The sequence below is a fragment of the Ovis canadensis genome, chromosome X (assembly GCF_042477335.2).
Source record: "Ovis canadensis isolate MfBH-ARS-UI-01 breed Bighorn chromosome X, ARS-UI_OviCan_v2, whole genome shotgun sequence".
Lineage (NCBI taxonomy): Eukaryota > Metazoa > Chordata > Mammalia > Artiodactyla > Bovidae > Ovis > Ovis canadensis.
This window is the reverse complement of record NC_091727.1, coordinates 83,818,113-83,835,940: the sequence shown is the minus strand read 5'-3', so window position 1 is coordinate 83,835,940 and position 17,828 is coordinate 83,818,113. Positions and strand designations below refer to the sequence as shown.

General features: G+C 47.4%; 1 protein-coding gene across 1 annotated transcript in view; it reads right to left on the bottom strand.

Moving 5' to 3' along the window:
- LOC138930788 (M protein, serotype 5-like) overlaps positions 1 to 17,828 on the bottom strand; it is a 105,707-nt gene that overhangs the window by 72,052 nt on the left and 15,827 nt on the right. Inside the window, exons 5-8 of the mRNA XM_070291212.1 lie at positions 16,714 to 16,800; positions 11,166 to 11,252; positions 5,618 to 5,704; positions 72 to 158 (exon numbers count right to left, since the gene is read on the bottom strand). Of these exons, the coding sequence (XP_070147313.1) occupies positions 72 to 158; positions 5,618 to 5,704; positions 11,166 to 11,252; positions 16,714 to 16,800 (348 nt within the window). The remainder of the gene's footprint in view (positions 1 to 71; positions 159 to 5,617; positions 5,705 to 11,165; positions 11,253 to 16,713; positions 16,801 to 17,828) is intronic.

Genomic DNA, 17,828 nt, shown 5'->3' with positions numbered 1-17,828 from the left:
TTTTCGGCTTGGTTCAGTTTCTCACGTGCACAGGAACGGAGAAAACAGTTTGGTTCTCTTGTTTTCTTCACCTTCTTCGACGGAGTGGCGTACGATCGGATTTTCTTTCTCAAGGTTCCTTTTAGAGGTCTTCTGACCCTCATGGTCATATTTCGTGCCTTGAAAGACAAGAGAAGGCTATGAGTTTTGAGGAAAGAGTATAACAACTGAGTTGGAAAGGAGACTTCATGAAAAGGGAGGTGGCCTGATGAGGACTTTTGCGCCAGGCAAGGGCAGTGTAGAGGTCTTGGGCACCAAAGTCAATGGAGAACCTGGGGAGTGTCGATGGAATCATCTTACCTTCACGCTGCCTCTGTATCTCCGTTGCCAAAGGGTCTTCTTTCTTCCTTTCATCCTTGAAGCAAACCGCACTGCAACTCTTCTTGGCTGCCGTGGCTTCCTAGTTCCCTTAGCCATGATGACACCATGAAGTGGCCTAACCCAGAATCTCTGCCTCGGACCTCCCTATATATACCTTCCCAGGACAATGAGGAGCCACACCCTTCACTCTGATTGGTCAGCTAGGCACTCCCCCAGCCAATGGGGGCTTTGGGAGTCTTAGACATCACAAGGTACCACGGTGCCCATCCACATGGGTTAGTGGGTGCTGAGGGAGGCCATGAAACAACTTTCCCACCCTTGACCCCTCTGTGTGTCTGATTCTGGGGAGTGGTGATTCAGGGGCATGGTGTTTCTTCTCGTGACCCTCAGACTTTCCTTCAGTGCCCTTTATTCTTTGACTTGGATGTCCCCCTTCAACACTCCTGCCCCCTCCATCCCTGTATGAACCTCTGCCAAACACTTTTCATCCCATTTCAGCATTTCAGAGTCCTCTAGTCACTTCATCTTTAGACCACCCTCTTCCTATCGGGGGTTCTTGAGGGGCTTAAGGAACTTAAGAGCGAGCAGGTAATTGAGAACAGGTTGGAAGTTCTGTCTACTCCAGTGAGCTTTAGAGACCCCAAGGCTTGGTGAATCTTCAGTCCGTTGCCCCAAGATCTATACACCGTCTCCATAAGATTACACTTCAGAGCAAAGAAAGTGTTAAATGCCTCCTCCACTAATATTGTTGGGGACACTTCAACTCTCATGTTGAGGAGGGAAACTCACTTTGCCCCATCTACCAGAAAGACATTCCCGATTTAGGCAAAAATGAAGAAAAGGAAAGGAAGGTGCCCAAAGGCAAGAGTCCGTTTTCCACTGCGCCCCTAACTCTTGAGTGAATCACTTCCCCAGTGGGCCCACATTAACAGCGATCATCAGATAGGGCCCACTGTGGAGCTGACCAATAGCTGAGCAAGAGAAGTACCAGTAGGTACCTCATTGATAGTTGGTTGCTTATGGGCAGGGCCCAGGGTTGCACTGTCCAACTGCTAGGCAAGACCGGTTGCTTAGTAACAGGATATGGAGTCATCAGGCACAGCAATGGCTACCTGCTAAGGGCTGTGCTCATGCTGCTCTGTTACCGAAGGATACGTTGGGTCCAGTGTGCTTTACTCTGTTTAATGGACTCTGTTCCAAATCAGGATTTGATTTCACAGGCTTCTTTAACTGTTGTACATCATTCTTTTCATTGTATTCCCAGGCATGCCTGTCAGCAGTGCTCATCTATATGCCCCTCCGACAGCTGCCACATGATCACATGTGCCGCATATAGCATAGCTAATATTTCAAAGCCAACAAGAATGTGAAAGCCAGCCCACCTTGAGAACGACTTTCACAAACCTTCACCTCACAGTGATTCTTATTCTATGCACAGTGTAACAGAGCAGAGTGAGCACAGCCCTATGCAGTTAGCCATTGGGCTGCTTCTTTTCAACGCACCCTGATCCTAGGCAGCAGGTGTGGCTCAGCCTTGCTTGGTGCCTCAGAGGGCCCCATTTGCAAGCAGCCAACTGTCTAGGAGTGGCCATTCATTGTCCTGCTCAGCTATTGGTCAGCACCACAGTGGGCCCTGCCCACAGTTACTGTCAATGAGGGACCATTCATTGGGGAAGTGATTAAGTAAGGGTGGTGTGGTGGTCATCAGGTGGAAAGTGAGAGAAGAGAGATTCTGGCATTCTTGTGGAGGGCCTGGAGATCACCCAACGTTGCGCCAGTGGGGGAGCTGGATGGTCCCAGGGGATAGACTGGGGACTACATCCTTTAGTGATTCAGAGCCCTCACTAAGTCCCTCCACTAGCCTTGGCCCAGGCCGTGCGGAGCGGTGAACCTCTCCCCCATCCCTGTCTCTGCAACTTAATAGCAGGTGGCCATCTTTCTGGGTCTCAGGCTGTGAGAACTGGTCTCCTCAGTTGGACAGCTTGAGGAGACAGGACCTATTGTGTTGGGTACCTGGCTCCATCAAGGATGAGAGCTGGGTCGAATATGGGAACCTTGCCCTGAAGGAGCTGCCAATGGAAACCTGTTTCTGTTTGACCAGGATGGGACATTTCACGGTGAAAGGTGTTCCTTGAGACTTTGCCCTCTCTTGGCAGGACAGAAAATGACATTCATCTGATAGAGATATTTAGGCACATCATTACCTGACCATGACCTAACCTTAAGCACAAAGGGTGTGACACCACGAAGTCTGAAACAACTTACCACAACTTTCTCTAACCTTTGCTTTTAAACATACTTACTGAAAACGTTCAGTAACTTTGGGTTCTTAGGGCAAGAGCCACCCTCATCCTTGTATGAATCTGTAATCAACCTTTCCCTGTCCCAAACTCAAACATTTCCTTTTGATGGGCCTCATTCTGCATCAAGCACATGGACTTGCAATTGTGGTAACAACAATACTGTCTAAGGGCTGACTTTGCCTCTCTTAAACAACAGCAGAGACTGGCCAAGTGCTCACAGTCATCCATAATATACCCACTCATTTGGCTTGGCTAAGCTTTAGCCAACCTTCTCTCCTCTGAACTTCAGCTTTCCCCCAAGCTTGAGCAGGCACAAAGCGTCAGACCTTTCTGGCTCCCTTAACAGCTCATTCTAAGAATCAGCTCACTACAGAAAGAAACACTTCCTGTCGCACTGCTCCATCATGCTGTCTGTTCATCCATCCCCACCTCTTGCCCCATCTCACACACACACACACACACTCACACACACACACACACACACAGATACACAAACTCACGCACACACACAGAGCTGTTGCTCACCCTGCTTATCCTTTCATGTTAACGAAATATCTTTTTCTGTTCCATTTTGAGACATGTTAAGAACGTGTGTTCAAAACATTCTCCCTATTGCAATCAGTTCTTTTCAGTTGCTCAGTCGTGTCCGACTCTTTGTGACCCCATGAATCACAGCACGCCAGGCCTCCCTGTCCATCACCAACTCTGCATTCAGATGCTTATATCTTTGCTTTGCTCCTTTGCTTTTTGCTTCTCTTCTTTTCACAGCTATTTGTAAGGCCTCCCCAGACAGCCCTTGTGCTTTTCTGCATTTCTTTTCCATGGGGATAGTCTTGATCCCTGTCTCCTGTACAATGTCACGAACCTCATTCCATCGTTCATCAGGCACTCTATCTATCAGATCTGGGCCCTTAAATCTATTTCTCACTTCCACTGCATAATCATAAGGGATTTGATTTAAGTCATACCTGAATGGTCTAGTGGTTTTCCCTATTTTCTTCAATTTGAGTCTGGATTTGGTAATAAGGAGTTCATGACCTGAGCCACAGTCTGCTCCTGGTCTTGTTTTTGTTGACTGTATAGACCTTCTCCATCTTTGGTGGCAAAGGATATAATCAATCTGATTTCACTCTTGACCATCAGGTGATGTCCATGTGTAGAGTCTTACTTGTGTGGTTGGAAGAGTGTATTTGTTATGACCAGTGCATTTTCTTGGCGAAACTCTATTAGCCTTTGCCGTGCTTCGTTCTGCATTCCAAGGCCAAATTTGCCTGTTACTCCAGGTGTTTCTTGACTTCCTACTTTTGCATTCCAGACCCCTATAATGAAAAGGGCATCTTTTTGGGGTGTTAGTTCTAAAAGGTCTTGTAGGTCTTCATAAAACCGTTCAATTTCAGTTTCTTAAGCATTCCTGCTTGGGGCCTAGACTTGGATAACTGTGATATTGAATGGTTTGCCTTGGAGACGAACAGAGATCATTCTGTCGTTTTTGAGATTGCGTCCAAGTACTGCATTCCGGACTCTTTCGTTGACTGTGATGGCTACTCCATGTCTTCTGAGGAGTTCCTGCCCGCAGTGGTAGATATAATGGTCATCTGAGGTAAGTCCACACTTTCCAGTCCATTTTCGTTCGCTGATCCCTAGAATGTCGACGTTCACCCTTGCCATCTCTTGTTTGACCACTTCCAATTTGCCTTCAAAGTAGATACCCCATACTCTTATATTTAAACCACAAAACTTGCAGAGCTTGGACTACAAAAGATTTTTGGGGGGAAGAATATTTTACGACTGTAGTTATTTAGAAATACGAGGGGATGATGATCAATATAAGACCAGCTTTTACTCAGTCTTATGTTGATACCTGTATCAAAAATCTCTGTCCTGACTTCTCTGGCTGTCCAGGGGTTAGGACTCCATGCTTTCACTAGAAGGGGAACCGGTTCAATCCCTGGTCAGGGAACTAAGATCCCACAAACTGCATGGTGCCCACCACCCAAAAAATTTATCTGTGTGTGGTGATCCTGTTTGTCATCTGCACCGGGATTTGGGCCAGCTCCACTGCCCTGCCCTTGAGAACACACTGCTCCCACCAATTTCTTAGGAAAACAGTGGCCTAATTGATATTTGGTCTGTTCCCTCCAAACATTATTTTAATCTTTGGGAGTGCTGGTTGTGGGTTTCAGTTGGATCAGCATTTTGTGCCTCCTGAGCACCTTTAGCTGACAGCAAAGGTGAGTGATGCAACAAAGCCCATTATGACGTAAGTGGCCAGGATGTGATTTCTGCCTGCCTCTCTCAGGGGAAGTATGACATTCACCATCCCCATGTGAAACCCTCTTCCCATCTGGGTTCTGGCAATCTAGCCCCTCATGTCATTCCACACCCCAAACAATGGCAGTAACACCACACCACTACTCCTTGCCGCTGAGATCCATTGATAAGCGGGGTTAGCCATCTTCAGTGCAGACTCCTGAGCCAGTCCAGGCCTCTCCTCTCTGGCTAACTGGGGACCTCAGGGTCTGTCCCCCAATGTCTCGGGACCTCGCACCCCTCCCCACTCAGGTGCCCACCTCTTTTCTTCCTTCCCTCCCTTCCCATCAGAAAATTCACACACACACAAATATCATCTTTTCACCCTTTGATGTTTATTTTAATCGCAGCCATCAGTTTACTATGTTAGTGTGAGAGTCAGTCTTTTCCTGGTTAACCATTTCTAAGAAAGCAGACCACTGGAGACACAATTCTAAACTGTCTGACCTTTTCTATTCAGTTACTGGCTGCCCAGGTTGTACTTCTCCAGGGTCTCTCATTCTGGGGTGGCTGAGCTTATCTTCTCTTTTGATTCTGCCCCCTTCTTTGACTCTGACTCATATTTTGGTACCTTTTTCGGCTTGGTTCAGTTTCTCACGTGCACAGGAACGGAGAAAACAGTTTGGTTCTCTTGTTTTCTTCACCTTCTTCGACGGAGTGGCGTACGATCGGATTTTCTTTCTCAAGGTTCCTTTTAGAGGTCTTCTGACCCTCATGGTCATATTTCGTGCCTTGAAAGACAAGAGAAGGCTATGAGTTTTGAGGAAAGAGTATAACAACTGAGTTGGAAAGGAGACTTCATGAAAAGGGAGGTGGCCTGATGAGGACTTTTGCGCCAGGCAAGGGCAGTGTAGAGGTCTTGGGCACCAAAGTCAATGGAGAACCTGGGGAGTGTCGATGGAATCATCTTACCTTCACGCTGCCTCTGTATCTCCGTTGCCAAAGGGTCTTCTTTCTTCCTTTCATCCTTGAAGCAAACCGCACTGCAACTCTTCTTGGCTGCCGTGGCTTCCTAGTTCCCTTAGCCATGATGACACCATGAAGTGGCCTAACCCAGAATCTCTGCCTCGGACCTCCCTATATATACCTTCCCAGGACAATGAGGAGCCACACCCTTCACTCTGATTGGTCAGCTAGGCACTCCCCCAGCCAATGGGGGCTTTGGGAGTCTTAGACATCACAAGGTACCACGGTGCCCATCCACATGGGTTAGTGGGTGCTGAGGGAGGCCATGAAACAACTTTCCCACCCTTGACCCCTCTGTGTGTCTGATTCTGGGGAGTGGTGATTCAGGGGCATGGTGTTTCTTCTCGTGACCCTCAGACTTTCCTTCAGTGCCCTTTATTCTTTGACTTGGATGTCCCCCTTCAACACTCCTGCCCCCTCCATCCCTGTATGAACCTCTGCCAAACACTTTTCATCCCATTTCAGCATTTCAGAGTCCTCTAGTCACTTCATCTTTAGACCACCCTCTTCCTATCGGGGGTTCTTGAGGGGCTTAAGGAACTTAAGAGCGAGCAGGTAATTGAGAACAGGTTGGAAGTTCTGTCTACTCCAGTGAGCTTTAGAGACCCCAAGGCTTGGTGAATCTTCAGTCCGTTGCCCCAAGATCTATACACCGTCTCCATAAGATTACACTTCAGAGCAAAGAAAGTGTTAAATGCCTCCTCCACTAATATTGTTGGGGACACTTCAACTCTCATGTTGAGGAGGGAAACTCACTTTGCCCCATCTACCAGAAAGACATTCCCGATTTAGGCAAAAATGAAGAAAAGGAAAGGAAGGTGCCCAAAGGCAAGAGTCCGTTTTCCACTGCGCCCCTAACTCTTGAGTGAATCACTTCCCCAGTGGGCCCACATTAACAGCGATCATCAGATAGGGCCCACTGTGGAGCTGACCAATAGCTGAGCAAGAGAAGTACCAGTAGGTACCTCATTGATAGTTGGTTGCTTATGGGCAGGGCCCAGGGTTGCACTGTCCAACTGCTAGGCAAGACCGGTTGCTTAGTAACAGGATATGGAGTCATCAGGCACAGCAATGGCTACCTGCTAAGGGCTGTGCTCATGCTGCTCTGTTACCGAAGGATACGTTGGGTCCAGTGTGCTTTACTCTGTTTAATGGACTCTGTTCCAAATCAGGATTTGATTTCACAGGCTTCTTTAACTGTTGTACATCATTCTTTTCATTGTATTCCCAGGCATGCCTGTCAGCAGTGCTCATCTATATGCCCCTCCGACAGCTGCCACATGATCACATGTGCCACATATAGCATAGCTAATATTTCAAAGCCAACAAGAATGTGAAAGCCAGCCCACCTTGAGAACGACTTTCACAAACCTTCACCTCACAGTGATTCTTATTCTATGCACAGTGTAACAGAGCAGAGTGAGCACAGCCCTATGCAGTTAGCCATTGGGCTGCTTCTTTTCAACGCACCCTGATCCTAGGCAGCAGGTGTGGCTCAGCCTTGCTTGGTGCCTCAGAGGGCCCCATTTGCAAGCAGCCAACTGTCTAGGAGTGGCCATTCATTGTCCTGCTCAGCTATTGGTCAGCACCACAGTGGGCCCTGCCCACAGTTACTGTCAATGAGGGACCATTCATTGGGGAAGTGATTAAGTAAGGGTGGTGTGGTGGTCATCAGGTGGAAAGTGAGAGAAGAGAGATTCTGGCATTCTTGTGGAGGGCCTGGAGATCACCCAACGTTGCGCCAGTGGGGGAGCTGGATGGTCCCAGGGGATAGACTGGGGACTACATCCTTTAGTGATTCAGAGCCCTCACTAAGTCCCTCCACTAGCCTTGGCCCAGGCCGTGCGGAGCGGTGAACCTCTCCCCCATCCCTGTCTCTGCAACTTAATAGCAGGTGGCCATCTTTCTGGGTCTCAGGCTGTGAGAACTGGTCTCCTCAGTTGGACAGCTTGAGGAGACAGGACCTATTGTGTGGGGTACCTGGCTCCATCAAGGATGAGAGCTGGGTCGAATATGGGAACCTTGCCCTGAAGGAGCTGCCAATGGAAACCTGTTTCTCTTTGACCAGGATGGGACATTTCACGGTGAAAGGTGTTCCTTGAGACTTTGCCCTCTCTTGGCAGGACAGAAAATGACATTCATCTGATAGAGATATTTAGGCACATCATTACCTGACCATGACCTAACCTTAAGCACAAAGGGTGTGACACCACGAAGTCTGAAACAACTTACCACAACTTTCTCTAACCTTTGCTTTTAAACATACTTACTGAAAACGTTCAGTAACTTTGGGTTCTTAGGGCAAGAGCCACCCTCATCCTTGTATGAATCTGTAATCAACCTTTCCCTGTCCCAAACTCAAACATTTCCTTTTGATGGGCCTCATTCTGCATCAAGCACATGGACTTGCAATTGTGGTAACAACAATACTGTCTAAGGGCTGACTTTGCCTCTCTTAAACAACAGCAGAGACTGGCCAAGTGCTCACAGTCATCCATAATATACCCACTCATTTGGCTTGGCTAAGCTTTAGCCAACCTTCTCTCCTCTGAACTTCAGCTTTCCCCCAAGCTTGAGCAGGCACAAAGCGTCAGACCTTTCTGGCTCCCTTAACAGCTCATTCTAAGAATCAGCTCACTACAGAAAGAAACACTTCCTGTCGCACTGCTCCATCATGCTGTCTGTTCATCCATCCCCACCTCTTGCCCCATCTCACACACACACACACACACTCACACACACACACACACACACACAGATACACAAACTCACGCACACACACAGAGCTGTTGCTCACCCTGCTTATCCTTTCATGTTAACGAAATATCTTTTTCTGTTCCATTTTGAGACATGTTAAGAACGTGTGTTGAAAACATTCTCCCTATTGCAATCAGTTCTTTTCAGTTGCTCAGTCGTGTCCGACTCTTTGTGACCCCATGAATCACAGCACGCCAGGCCTCCCTGTCCATCACCAACTCTGCATTCAGATGCTTATATCTTTGCTTTGCTCCTTTGCTTTTTGCTTCTCTTCTTTTCACAGCTATTTGTAAGGCCTCCCCAGACAGCCCTTGTGCTTTTCTGCATTTCTTTTCCATGGGGATAGTCTTGATCCCTGTCTCCTGTACAATGTCACGAACCTCATTCCATCGTTCATCAGGCACTCTATCTATCAGATCTGGGCCCTTAAATCTATTTCTCACTTCCACTGCATAATCATAAGGGATTTGATTTAAGTCATACCTGAATGGTCTAGTGGTTTTCCCTATTTTCTTCAATTTGAGTCTGGATTTGGTAATAAGGAGTTCATGACCTGAGCCACAGTCTGCTCCTGGTCTTGTTTTTGTTGACTGTATAGACCTTCTCCATCTTTGGTGGCAAAGGATATAATCAATCTGATTTCACTCTTGACCATCAGGTGATGTCCATGTGTAGAGTCTTACTTGTGTGGTTGGAAGAGTGTATTTGTTATGACCAGTGCATTTTCTTGGCGAAACTCTATTAGCCTTTGCCGTGCTTCGTTCTGCATTCCAAGGCCAAATTTGCCTGTTACTCCAGGTGTTTCTTGACTTCCTACTTTTGCATTCCAGACCCCTATAATGAAAAGGGCATCTTTTTGGGGTGTTAGTTCTAAAAGGTCTTGTAGGTCTTCATAAAACCGTTCAATTTCAGTTTCTTAAGCATTCCTGCTTGGGGCCTAGACTTGGATAACTGTGATATTGAATGGTTTGCCTTGGAGACGAACAGAGATCATTCTGTCGTTTTTGAGATTGCGTCCAAGTACTGCATTCCGGACTCTTTCGTTGACTGTGATGGCTACTCCATGTCTTCTGAGGAGTTCCTGCCCGCAGTGGTAGATATAATGGTCATCTGAGGTAAGTCCACACTTTCCAGTCCATTTTCGTTCGCTGATCCCTAGAATGTCGACGTTCACCCTTGCCATCTCTTGTTTGACCACTTCCAATTTGCCTTCAAAGTAGATACCCCATACTCTTATATTTAAACCACAAAACTTGCAGAGCTTGGACTACAAAAGATTTTTGGGGGGAAGAATATTTTACGACTGTAGTTATTTAGAAATACGAGGGGATGATGATCAATATAAGACCAGCTTTTACTCAGTCTTATGTTGATACCTGTATCAAAAATCTCTGTCCTGACTTCTCTGGCTGTCCAGGGGTTAGGACTCCATGCTTTCACTAGAAGGGGAACCGGTTCAATCCCTGGTCAGGGAACTAAGATCCCACAAACTGCATGGTGCCCACCACCCAAAAAATTTATCTGTGTGTGGTGATCCTGTTTGTCATCTGCACCGGGATTTGGGCCAGCTCCACTGCCCTGCCCTTGAGAACACACTGCTCCCACCAATTTCTTAGGAAAACAGTGGCCTAATTGATATTTGGTCTGTTCCCTCCAAACATTATTTTAATCTTTGGGAGTGCTGGTTGTGGGTTTCAGTTGGATCAGCATTTTGTGCCTCCTGAGCACCTTTAGCTGACAGCAAAGGTGAGTGATGCAACAAAGCCCATTATGACGTAAGTGGCCAGGATGTGATTTCTGCCTGCCTCTCTCAGGGGAAGTATGACATTCACCATCCCCATGTGAAACCCTCTTCCCATCTGGGTTCTGGCAATCTAGCCCCTCATGTCATTCCACACCCCAAACAATGGCAGTAACACCACACCACTACTCCTTGCCGCTGAGATCCATTGATAAGCGGGGTTAGCCATCTTCAGTGCAGACTCCTGAGCCAGTCCAGGCCTCTCCTCTCTGGCTAACTGGGGACCTCAGGGTCTGTCCCCCAATGTCTCGGGACCTCGCACCCCTCCCCACTCAGGTGCCCACCTCTGTTCTTCCTTCCCTCCCTTCCCATCAGAAAATTCACACACACACAAATATCATCTTTTCACCCTTTGATGTTTATTTTAATCGCAGCCATCAGTTTACTATGTTAGTGTGAGAGTCAGTCTTTTCCTGGTTAACCATTTCTAAGAAAGCAGACCACTGGAGACACAATTCTAAACTGTCTGACCTTTTCTATTCAGTTACTGGCTGCCCAGGTTGTACTTCTCCAGGGTCTCTCATTCTGGGGTGGCTGAGCTTATCTTCTCTTTTGATTCTGCCCCCTTCTTTGACTCTGACTCATATTTTGGTACCTTTTTCGGCTTGGTTCAGTTTCTCACGTGCACAGGAACGGAGAAAACAGTTTGGTTCTCTTGTTTTCTTCACCTTCTTCGACGGAGTGGCGTACGATCGGATTTTCTTTCTCAAGGTTCCTTTTAGAGGTCTTCTGACCCTCATGGTCATATTTCGTGCCTTGAAAGACAAGAGAAGGCTATGAGTTTTGAGGAAAGAGTATAACAACTGAGTTGGAAAGGAGACTTCATGAAAAGGGAGGTGGCCTGATGAGGACTTTTGCGCCAGGCAAGGGCAGTGTAGAGGTCTTGGGCACCAAAGTCAATGGAGAACCTGGGGAGTGTCGATGGAATCATCTTACCTTCACGCTGCCTCTGTATCTCCGTTGCCAAAGGGTCTTCTTTCTTCCTTTCATCCTTGAAGCAAACCGCACTGCAACTCTTCTTGGCTGCCGTGGCTTCCTAGTTCCCTTAGCCATGATGACACCATGAAGTGGCCTAACCCAGAATCTCTGCCTCGGACCTCCCTATATATACCTTCCCAGGACAATGAGGAGCCACACCCTTCACTCTGATTGGTCAGCTAGGCACTCCCCCAGCCAATGGGGGCTTTGGGAGTCTTAGACATCACAAGGTACCACGGTGCCCATCCACATGGGTTAGTGGGTGCTGAGGGAGGCCATGAAACAACTTTCCCACCCTTGACCCCTCTGTGTGTCTGATTCTGGGGAGTGGTGATTCAGGGGCATGGTGTTTCTTCTCGTGACCCTCAGACTTTCCTTCAGTGCCCTTTATTCTTTGACTTGGATGTCCCCCTTCAACACTCCTGCCCCCTCCATCCCTGTATGAACCTCTGCCAAACACTTTTCATCCCATTTCAGCATTTCAGAGTCCTCTAGTCACTTCATCTTTAGACCACCCTCTTCCTATCGGGGGTTCTTGAGGGGCTTAAGGAACTTAAGAGCGAGCAGGTAATTGAGAACAGGTTGGAAGTTCTGTCTACTCCAGTGAGCTTTAGAGACCCCAAGGCTTGGTGAATCTTCAGTCCGTTGCCCCAAGATCTATACACCGTCTCCATAAGATTACACTTCAGAGCAAAGAAAGTGTTAAATGCCTCCTCCACTAATATTGTTGGGGACACTTCAACTCTCATGTTGAGGAGGGAAACTCACTTTGCCCCATCTACCAGAAAGACATTCCCGATTTAGGCAAAAATGAAGAAAAGGAAAGGAAGGTGCCCAAAGGCAAGAGTCCGTTTTCCACTGCGCCCCTAACTCTTGAGTGAATCACTTCCCCAGTGGGCCCACATTAACAGCGATCATCAGATAGGGCCCACTGTGGAGCTGACCAATAGCTGAGCAAGAGAAGTACCAGTAGGTACCTCATTGATAGTTGGTTGCTTATGGGCAGGGCCCAGGGTTGCACTGTCCAACTGCTAGGCAAGACCGGTTGCTTAGTAACAGGATATGGAGTCATCAGGCACAGCAATGGCTACCTGCTAAGGGCTGTGCTCATGCTGCTCTCTTACCGAAGGATACGTTGGGTCCAGTGTGCTTTACTCTGTTTAATGGACTCTGTTCCAAATCAGGATTTGATTTCACAGGCTTCTTTAACTGTTGTACATCATTCTTTTCATTGTATTCCCAGGCATGCCTGTCAGCAGTGCTCATCTATATGCCCCTCCGACAGCTGCCACATGATCACATGTGCCACATATAGCATAGCTAATATTTCAAAGCCAACAAGAATGTGAAAGCCAGCCCACCTTGAGAACGACTTTCACAAACCTTCACCTCACAGTGATTCTTATTCTATGCACAGTGTAACAGAGCAGAGTGAGCACAGCCCTATGCAGTTAGCCATTGGGCTGCTTCTTTTCAACGCACCCTGATCCTAGGCAGCAGGTGTGGCTCAGCCTTGCTTGGTGCCTCAGAGGGCCCCATTTGCAAGCAGCCAACTGTCTAGGAGTGGCCATTCATTGTCCTGCTCAGCTATTGGTCAGCACCACAGTGGGCCCTGCCCACAGTTACTGTCAATGAGGGACCATTCATTGGGGAAGTGATTAAGTAAGGGTGGTGTGGTGGTCATCAGGTGGAAAGTGAGAGAAGAGAGATTCTGGCATTCTTGTGGAGGGCCTGGAGATCACCCAACGTTGCGCCAGTGGGGGAGCTGGATGGTCCCAGGGGATAGACTGGGGACTACATCCTTTAGTGATTCAGAGCCCTCACTAAGTCCCTCCACTAGCCTTGGCCCAGGCCGTGCGGAGCGGTGAACCTCTCCCCCATCCCTGTCTCTGCAACTTAATAGCAGGTGGCCATCTTTCTGGGTCTCAGGCTGTGAGAACTGGTCTCCTCAGTTGGACAGCTTGAGGAGACAGGACCTATTGTGTGGGGTACCTGGCTCCATCAAGGATGAGAGCTGGGTCGAATATGGGAACCTTGCCCTGAAGGAGCTGCCAATGGAAACCTGTTTCTGTTTGACCAGGATGGGACATTTCACGGTGAAAGGTGTTCCTTGAGACTTTGCCCTCTCTTGGCAGGACAGAAAATGACATTCATCTGATAGAGATATTTAGGCACATCATTACCTGACCATGACCTAACCTTAAGCACAAAGGGTGTGACACCACGAAGTCTGAAACAACTTACCACAACTTTCTCTAACCTTTGCTTTTAAACATACTTACTGAAAACGTTCAGTAACTTTGGGTTCTTAGGGCAAGAGCCACCCTCATCCTTGTATGAATCTGTAATCAACCTTTCCCTGTCCCAAACTCAAACATTTCCTTTTGATGGGCCTCATTCTGCATCAAGCACATGGACTTGCAATTGTGGTAACAACAATACTGTCTAAGGGCTGACTTTGCCTCTCTTAAACAACAGCAGAGACTGGCCAAGTGCTCACAGTCATCCATAATATACCCACTCATTTGGCTTGGCTAAGCTTTAGCCAACCTTCTCTCCTCTGAACTTCAGCTTTCCCCCAAGCTTGAGCAGGCACAAAGCGTCAGACCTTTCTGGCTCCCTTAACAGCTCATTCTAAGAATCAGCTCACTACAGAAAGAAACACTTCCTGTCGCACTGCTCCATCATGCTGTCTGTTCATCCATCCCCACCTCTTGCCCCATCTCACACACACACACACACACTCACACACACACACACACACACACAGATACACAAACTCACGCACACACACAGAGCTGTTGCTCACCCTGCTTATCCTTTCATGTTAACGAAATATCTTTTTCTGTTCCATTTTGAGACATGTTAAGAACGTGTGTTCAAAACATTCTCCCTATTGCAATCAGTTCTTTTCAGTTGCTCAGTCGTGTCCGACTCTTTGTGACCCCATGAATCACAGCACGCCAGGCCTCCCTGTCCATCACCAACTCTGCATTCAGATGCTTATATCTTTGCTTTGCTCCTTTGCTTTTTGCTTCTCTTCTTTTCACAGCTATTTGTAAGGCCTCCCCAGACAGCCCTTGTGCTTTTCTGCATTTCTTTTCCATGGGGATAGTCTTGATCCCTGTCTCCTGTACAATGTCACGAACCTCATTCCATCGTTCATCAGGCACTCTATCTATCAGATCTGGGCCCTTAAATCTATTTCTCACTTCCACTGCATAATCATAAGGGATTTGATTTAAGTCATACCTGAATGGTCTAGTGGTTTTCCCTATTTTCTTCAATTTGAGTCTGGATTTGGTAATAAGGAGTTCATGACCTGAGCCACAGTCTGCTCCTGGTCTTGTTTTTGTTGACTGTATAGACCTTCTCCATCTTTGGTGGCAAAGGATATAATCAATCTGATTTCACTCTTGACCATCAGGTGATGTCCATGTGTAGAGTCTTACTTGTGTGGTTGGAAGAGTGTATTTGTTATGACCAGTGCATTTTCTTGGCGAAACTCTATTAGCCTTTGCCGTGCTTCGTTCTGCATTCCAAGGCCAAATTTGCCTGTTACTCCAGGTGTTTCTTGACTTCCTACTTTTGCATTCCAGACCCCTATAATGAAAAGGGCATCTTTTTGGGGTGTTAGTTCTAAAAGGTCTTGTAGGTCTTCATAAAACCGTTCAATTTCAGTTTCTTAAGCATTCCTGCTTGGGGCCTAGACTTGGATAACTGTGATATTGAATGGTTTGCCTTGGAGACGAACAGAGATCATTCTGTCGTTTTTGAGATTGCGTCCAAGTACTGCATTCCGGACTCTTTCGTTGACTGTGATGGCTACTCCATGTCTTCTGAGGAGTTCCTGCCCGCAGTGGTAGATATAATGGTCATCTGAGGTAAGTCCACACTTTCCAGTCCATTTTCGTTCGCTGATCCCTAGAATGTCGACGTTCACCCTTGCCATCTCTTGTTTGACCACTTCCAATTTGCCTTCAAAGTAGATACCCCATACTCTTATATTTAAACCACAAAACTTGCAGAGCTTGGACTACAAAAGATTTTTGGGGGGAAGAATATTTTACGACTGTAGTTATTTAGAAATACGAGGGGATGATGATCAATATAAGACCAGCTTTTACTCAGTCTTATGTTGATACCTGTATCAAAAATCTCTGTCCTGACTTCTCTGGCTGTCCAGGGGTTAGGACTCCATGCTTTCACTAGAAGGGGAACCGGTTCAATCCCTGGTCAGGGAACTAAGATCCCACAAACTGCATGGTGCCCACCACCCAAAAAATTTATCTGTGTGTGGTGATCCTGTTTGTCATCTGCACCGGGATTTGGGCCAGCTCCACTGCCCTGCCCTTGAGAACACACTGCTCCCACCAATTTCTTAGGAAAACAGTGGCCTAATTGATATTTGGTCTGTTCCCTCCAAACATTATTTTAATCTTTGGGAGTGCTGGTTGTGGGTTTCAGTTGGATCAGCATTTTGTGCCTCCTGAGCACCTTTAGCTGACAGCAAAGGTGAGTGATGCAACAAAGCCCATTATGACGTAAGTGGCCAGGATGTGATTTCTGCCTGCCTCTCTCAGGGGAAGTATGACATTCACCATCCCCATGTGAAACCCTCTTCCCATCTGGGTTCTGGCAATCTAGCCCCTCATGTCATTCCACACCCCAAACAATGGCAGTAACACCACACCACTACTCCTTGCCGCTGAGATCCATTGATAAGCGGGGTTAGCCATCTTCAGTGCAGACTCCTGAGCCAGTCCAGGCCTCTCCTCTCTGGCTAACTGGGGACCTCAGGGTCTGTCCCCCAATGTCTCGGGACCTCGCACCCCTCCCCACTCAGGTGCCCACCTCTTTTCTTCCTTCCCTCCCTTCCCATCAGAAAATTCACACACACACAAATATCATCTTTTCACCCTTTGATGTTTATTTTAATCGCAGCCATCAGTTTACTATGTTAGTGTGAGAGTCAGTCTTTTCCTGGTTAACCATTTCTAAGAAAGCAGACCACTGGAGACACAATTCTAAACTGTCTGACCTTTTCTATTCAGTTACTGGCTGCCCAGGTTGTACTTCTCCAGGGTCTCTCATTCTGGGGTGGCTGAGCTTATCTTCTCTTTTGATTCTGCCCCCTTCTTTGACTCTGACTCATATTTTGGTACCTTTTTCGGCTTGGTTCAGTTTCTCACGTGCACAGGAACGGAGAAAACAGTTTGGTTCTCTTGTTTTCTTCACCTTCTTCGACGGAGTGGCGTACGATCGGATTTTCTTTCTCAAGGTTCCTTTTAGAGGTCTTCTGACCCTCATGGTCATATTTCGTGCCTTGAAAGACAAGAGAAGGCTATGAGTTTTGAGGAAAGAGTATAACAACTGAGTTGGAAAGGAGACTTCATGAAAAGGGAGGTGGCCTGATGAGGACTTTTGCGCCAGGCAAGGGCAGTGTAGAGGTCTTGGGCACCAAAGTCAATGGAGAACCTGGGGAGTGTCGATGGAATCATCTTACCTTCACGCTGCCTCTGTATCTCCGTTGCCAAAGGGTCTTCTTTCTTCCTTTCATCCTTGAAGCAAACCGCACTGCAACTCTTCTTGGCTGCCGTGGCTTCCTAGTTCCCTTAGCCATGATGACACCATGAAGTGGCCTAACCCAGAATCTCTGCCTCGGACCTCCCTATATATACCTTCCCAGGACAATGAGGAGCCACACCCTTCACTCTGATTGGTCAGCTAGGCACTCCCCCAGCCAATGGGGGCTTTGGGAGTCTTAGACATCACAAGGTACCACGGTGCCCATCCACATGGGTTAGTGGGTGCTGAGGGAGGCCATGAAACAACTTTCCCACCCTTGACCCCTCTGTGTGTCTGATTCTGGGGAGTGGTGATTCAGGGGCATGGTGTTTCTTCTCGTGACCCTCAGACTTTCCTTCAGTGCCCTTTATTCTTTGACTTGGATGTCCCCCTTCAACACTCCTGCCCCCTCCATCCCTGTATGAACCTCTGCCAAACACTTTTCATCCCATTTCAGCATTTCAGAGTCCTCTAGTCACTTCATCTTTAGACCACCCTCTTCCTATCGGGGGTTCTTGAGGGGCTTAAGGAACTTAAGAGCGAGCAGGTAATTGAGAACAGGTTGGAAGTTCTGTCTACTCCAGTGAGCTTTAGAGACCCCAAGGCTTGGTGAATCTTCAGTCCGTTGCCCCAAGATCTATACACCGTCTCCATAAGATTACACTTCAGAGCAAAGAAAGTGTTAAATGCCTCCTCCACTAATATTGTTGGGGACACTTCAACTCTCATGTTGAGGAGGGAAACTCACTTTGCCCCATCTACCAGAAAGACATTCCCGATTTAGG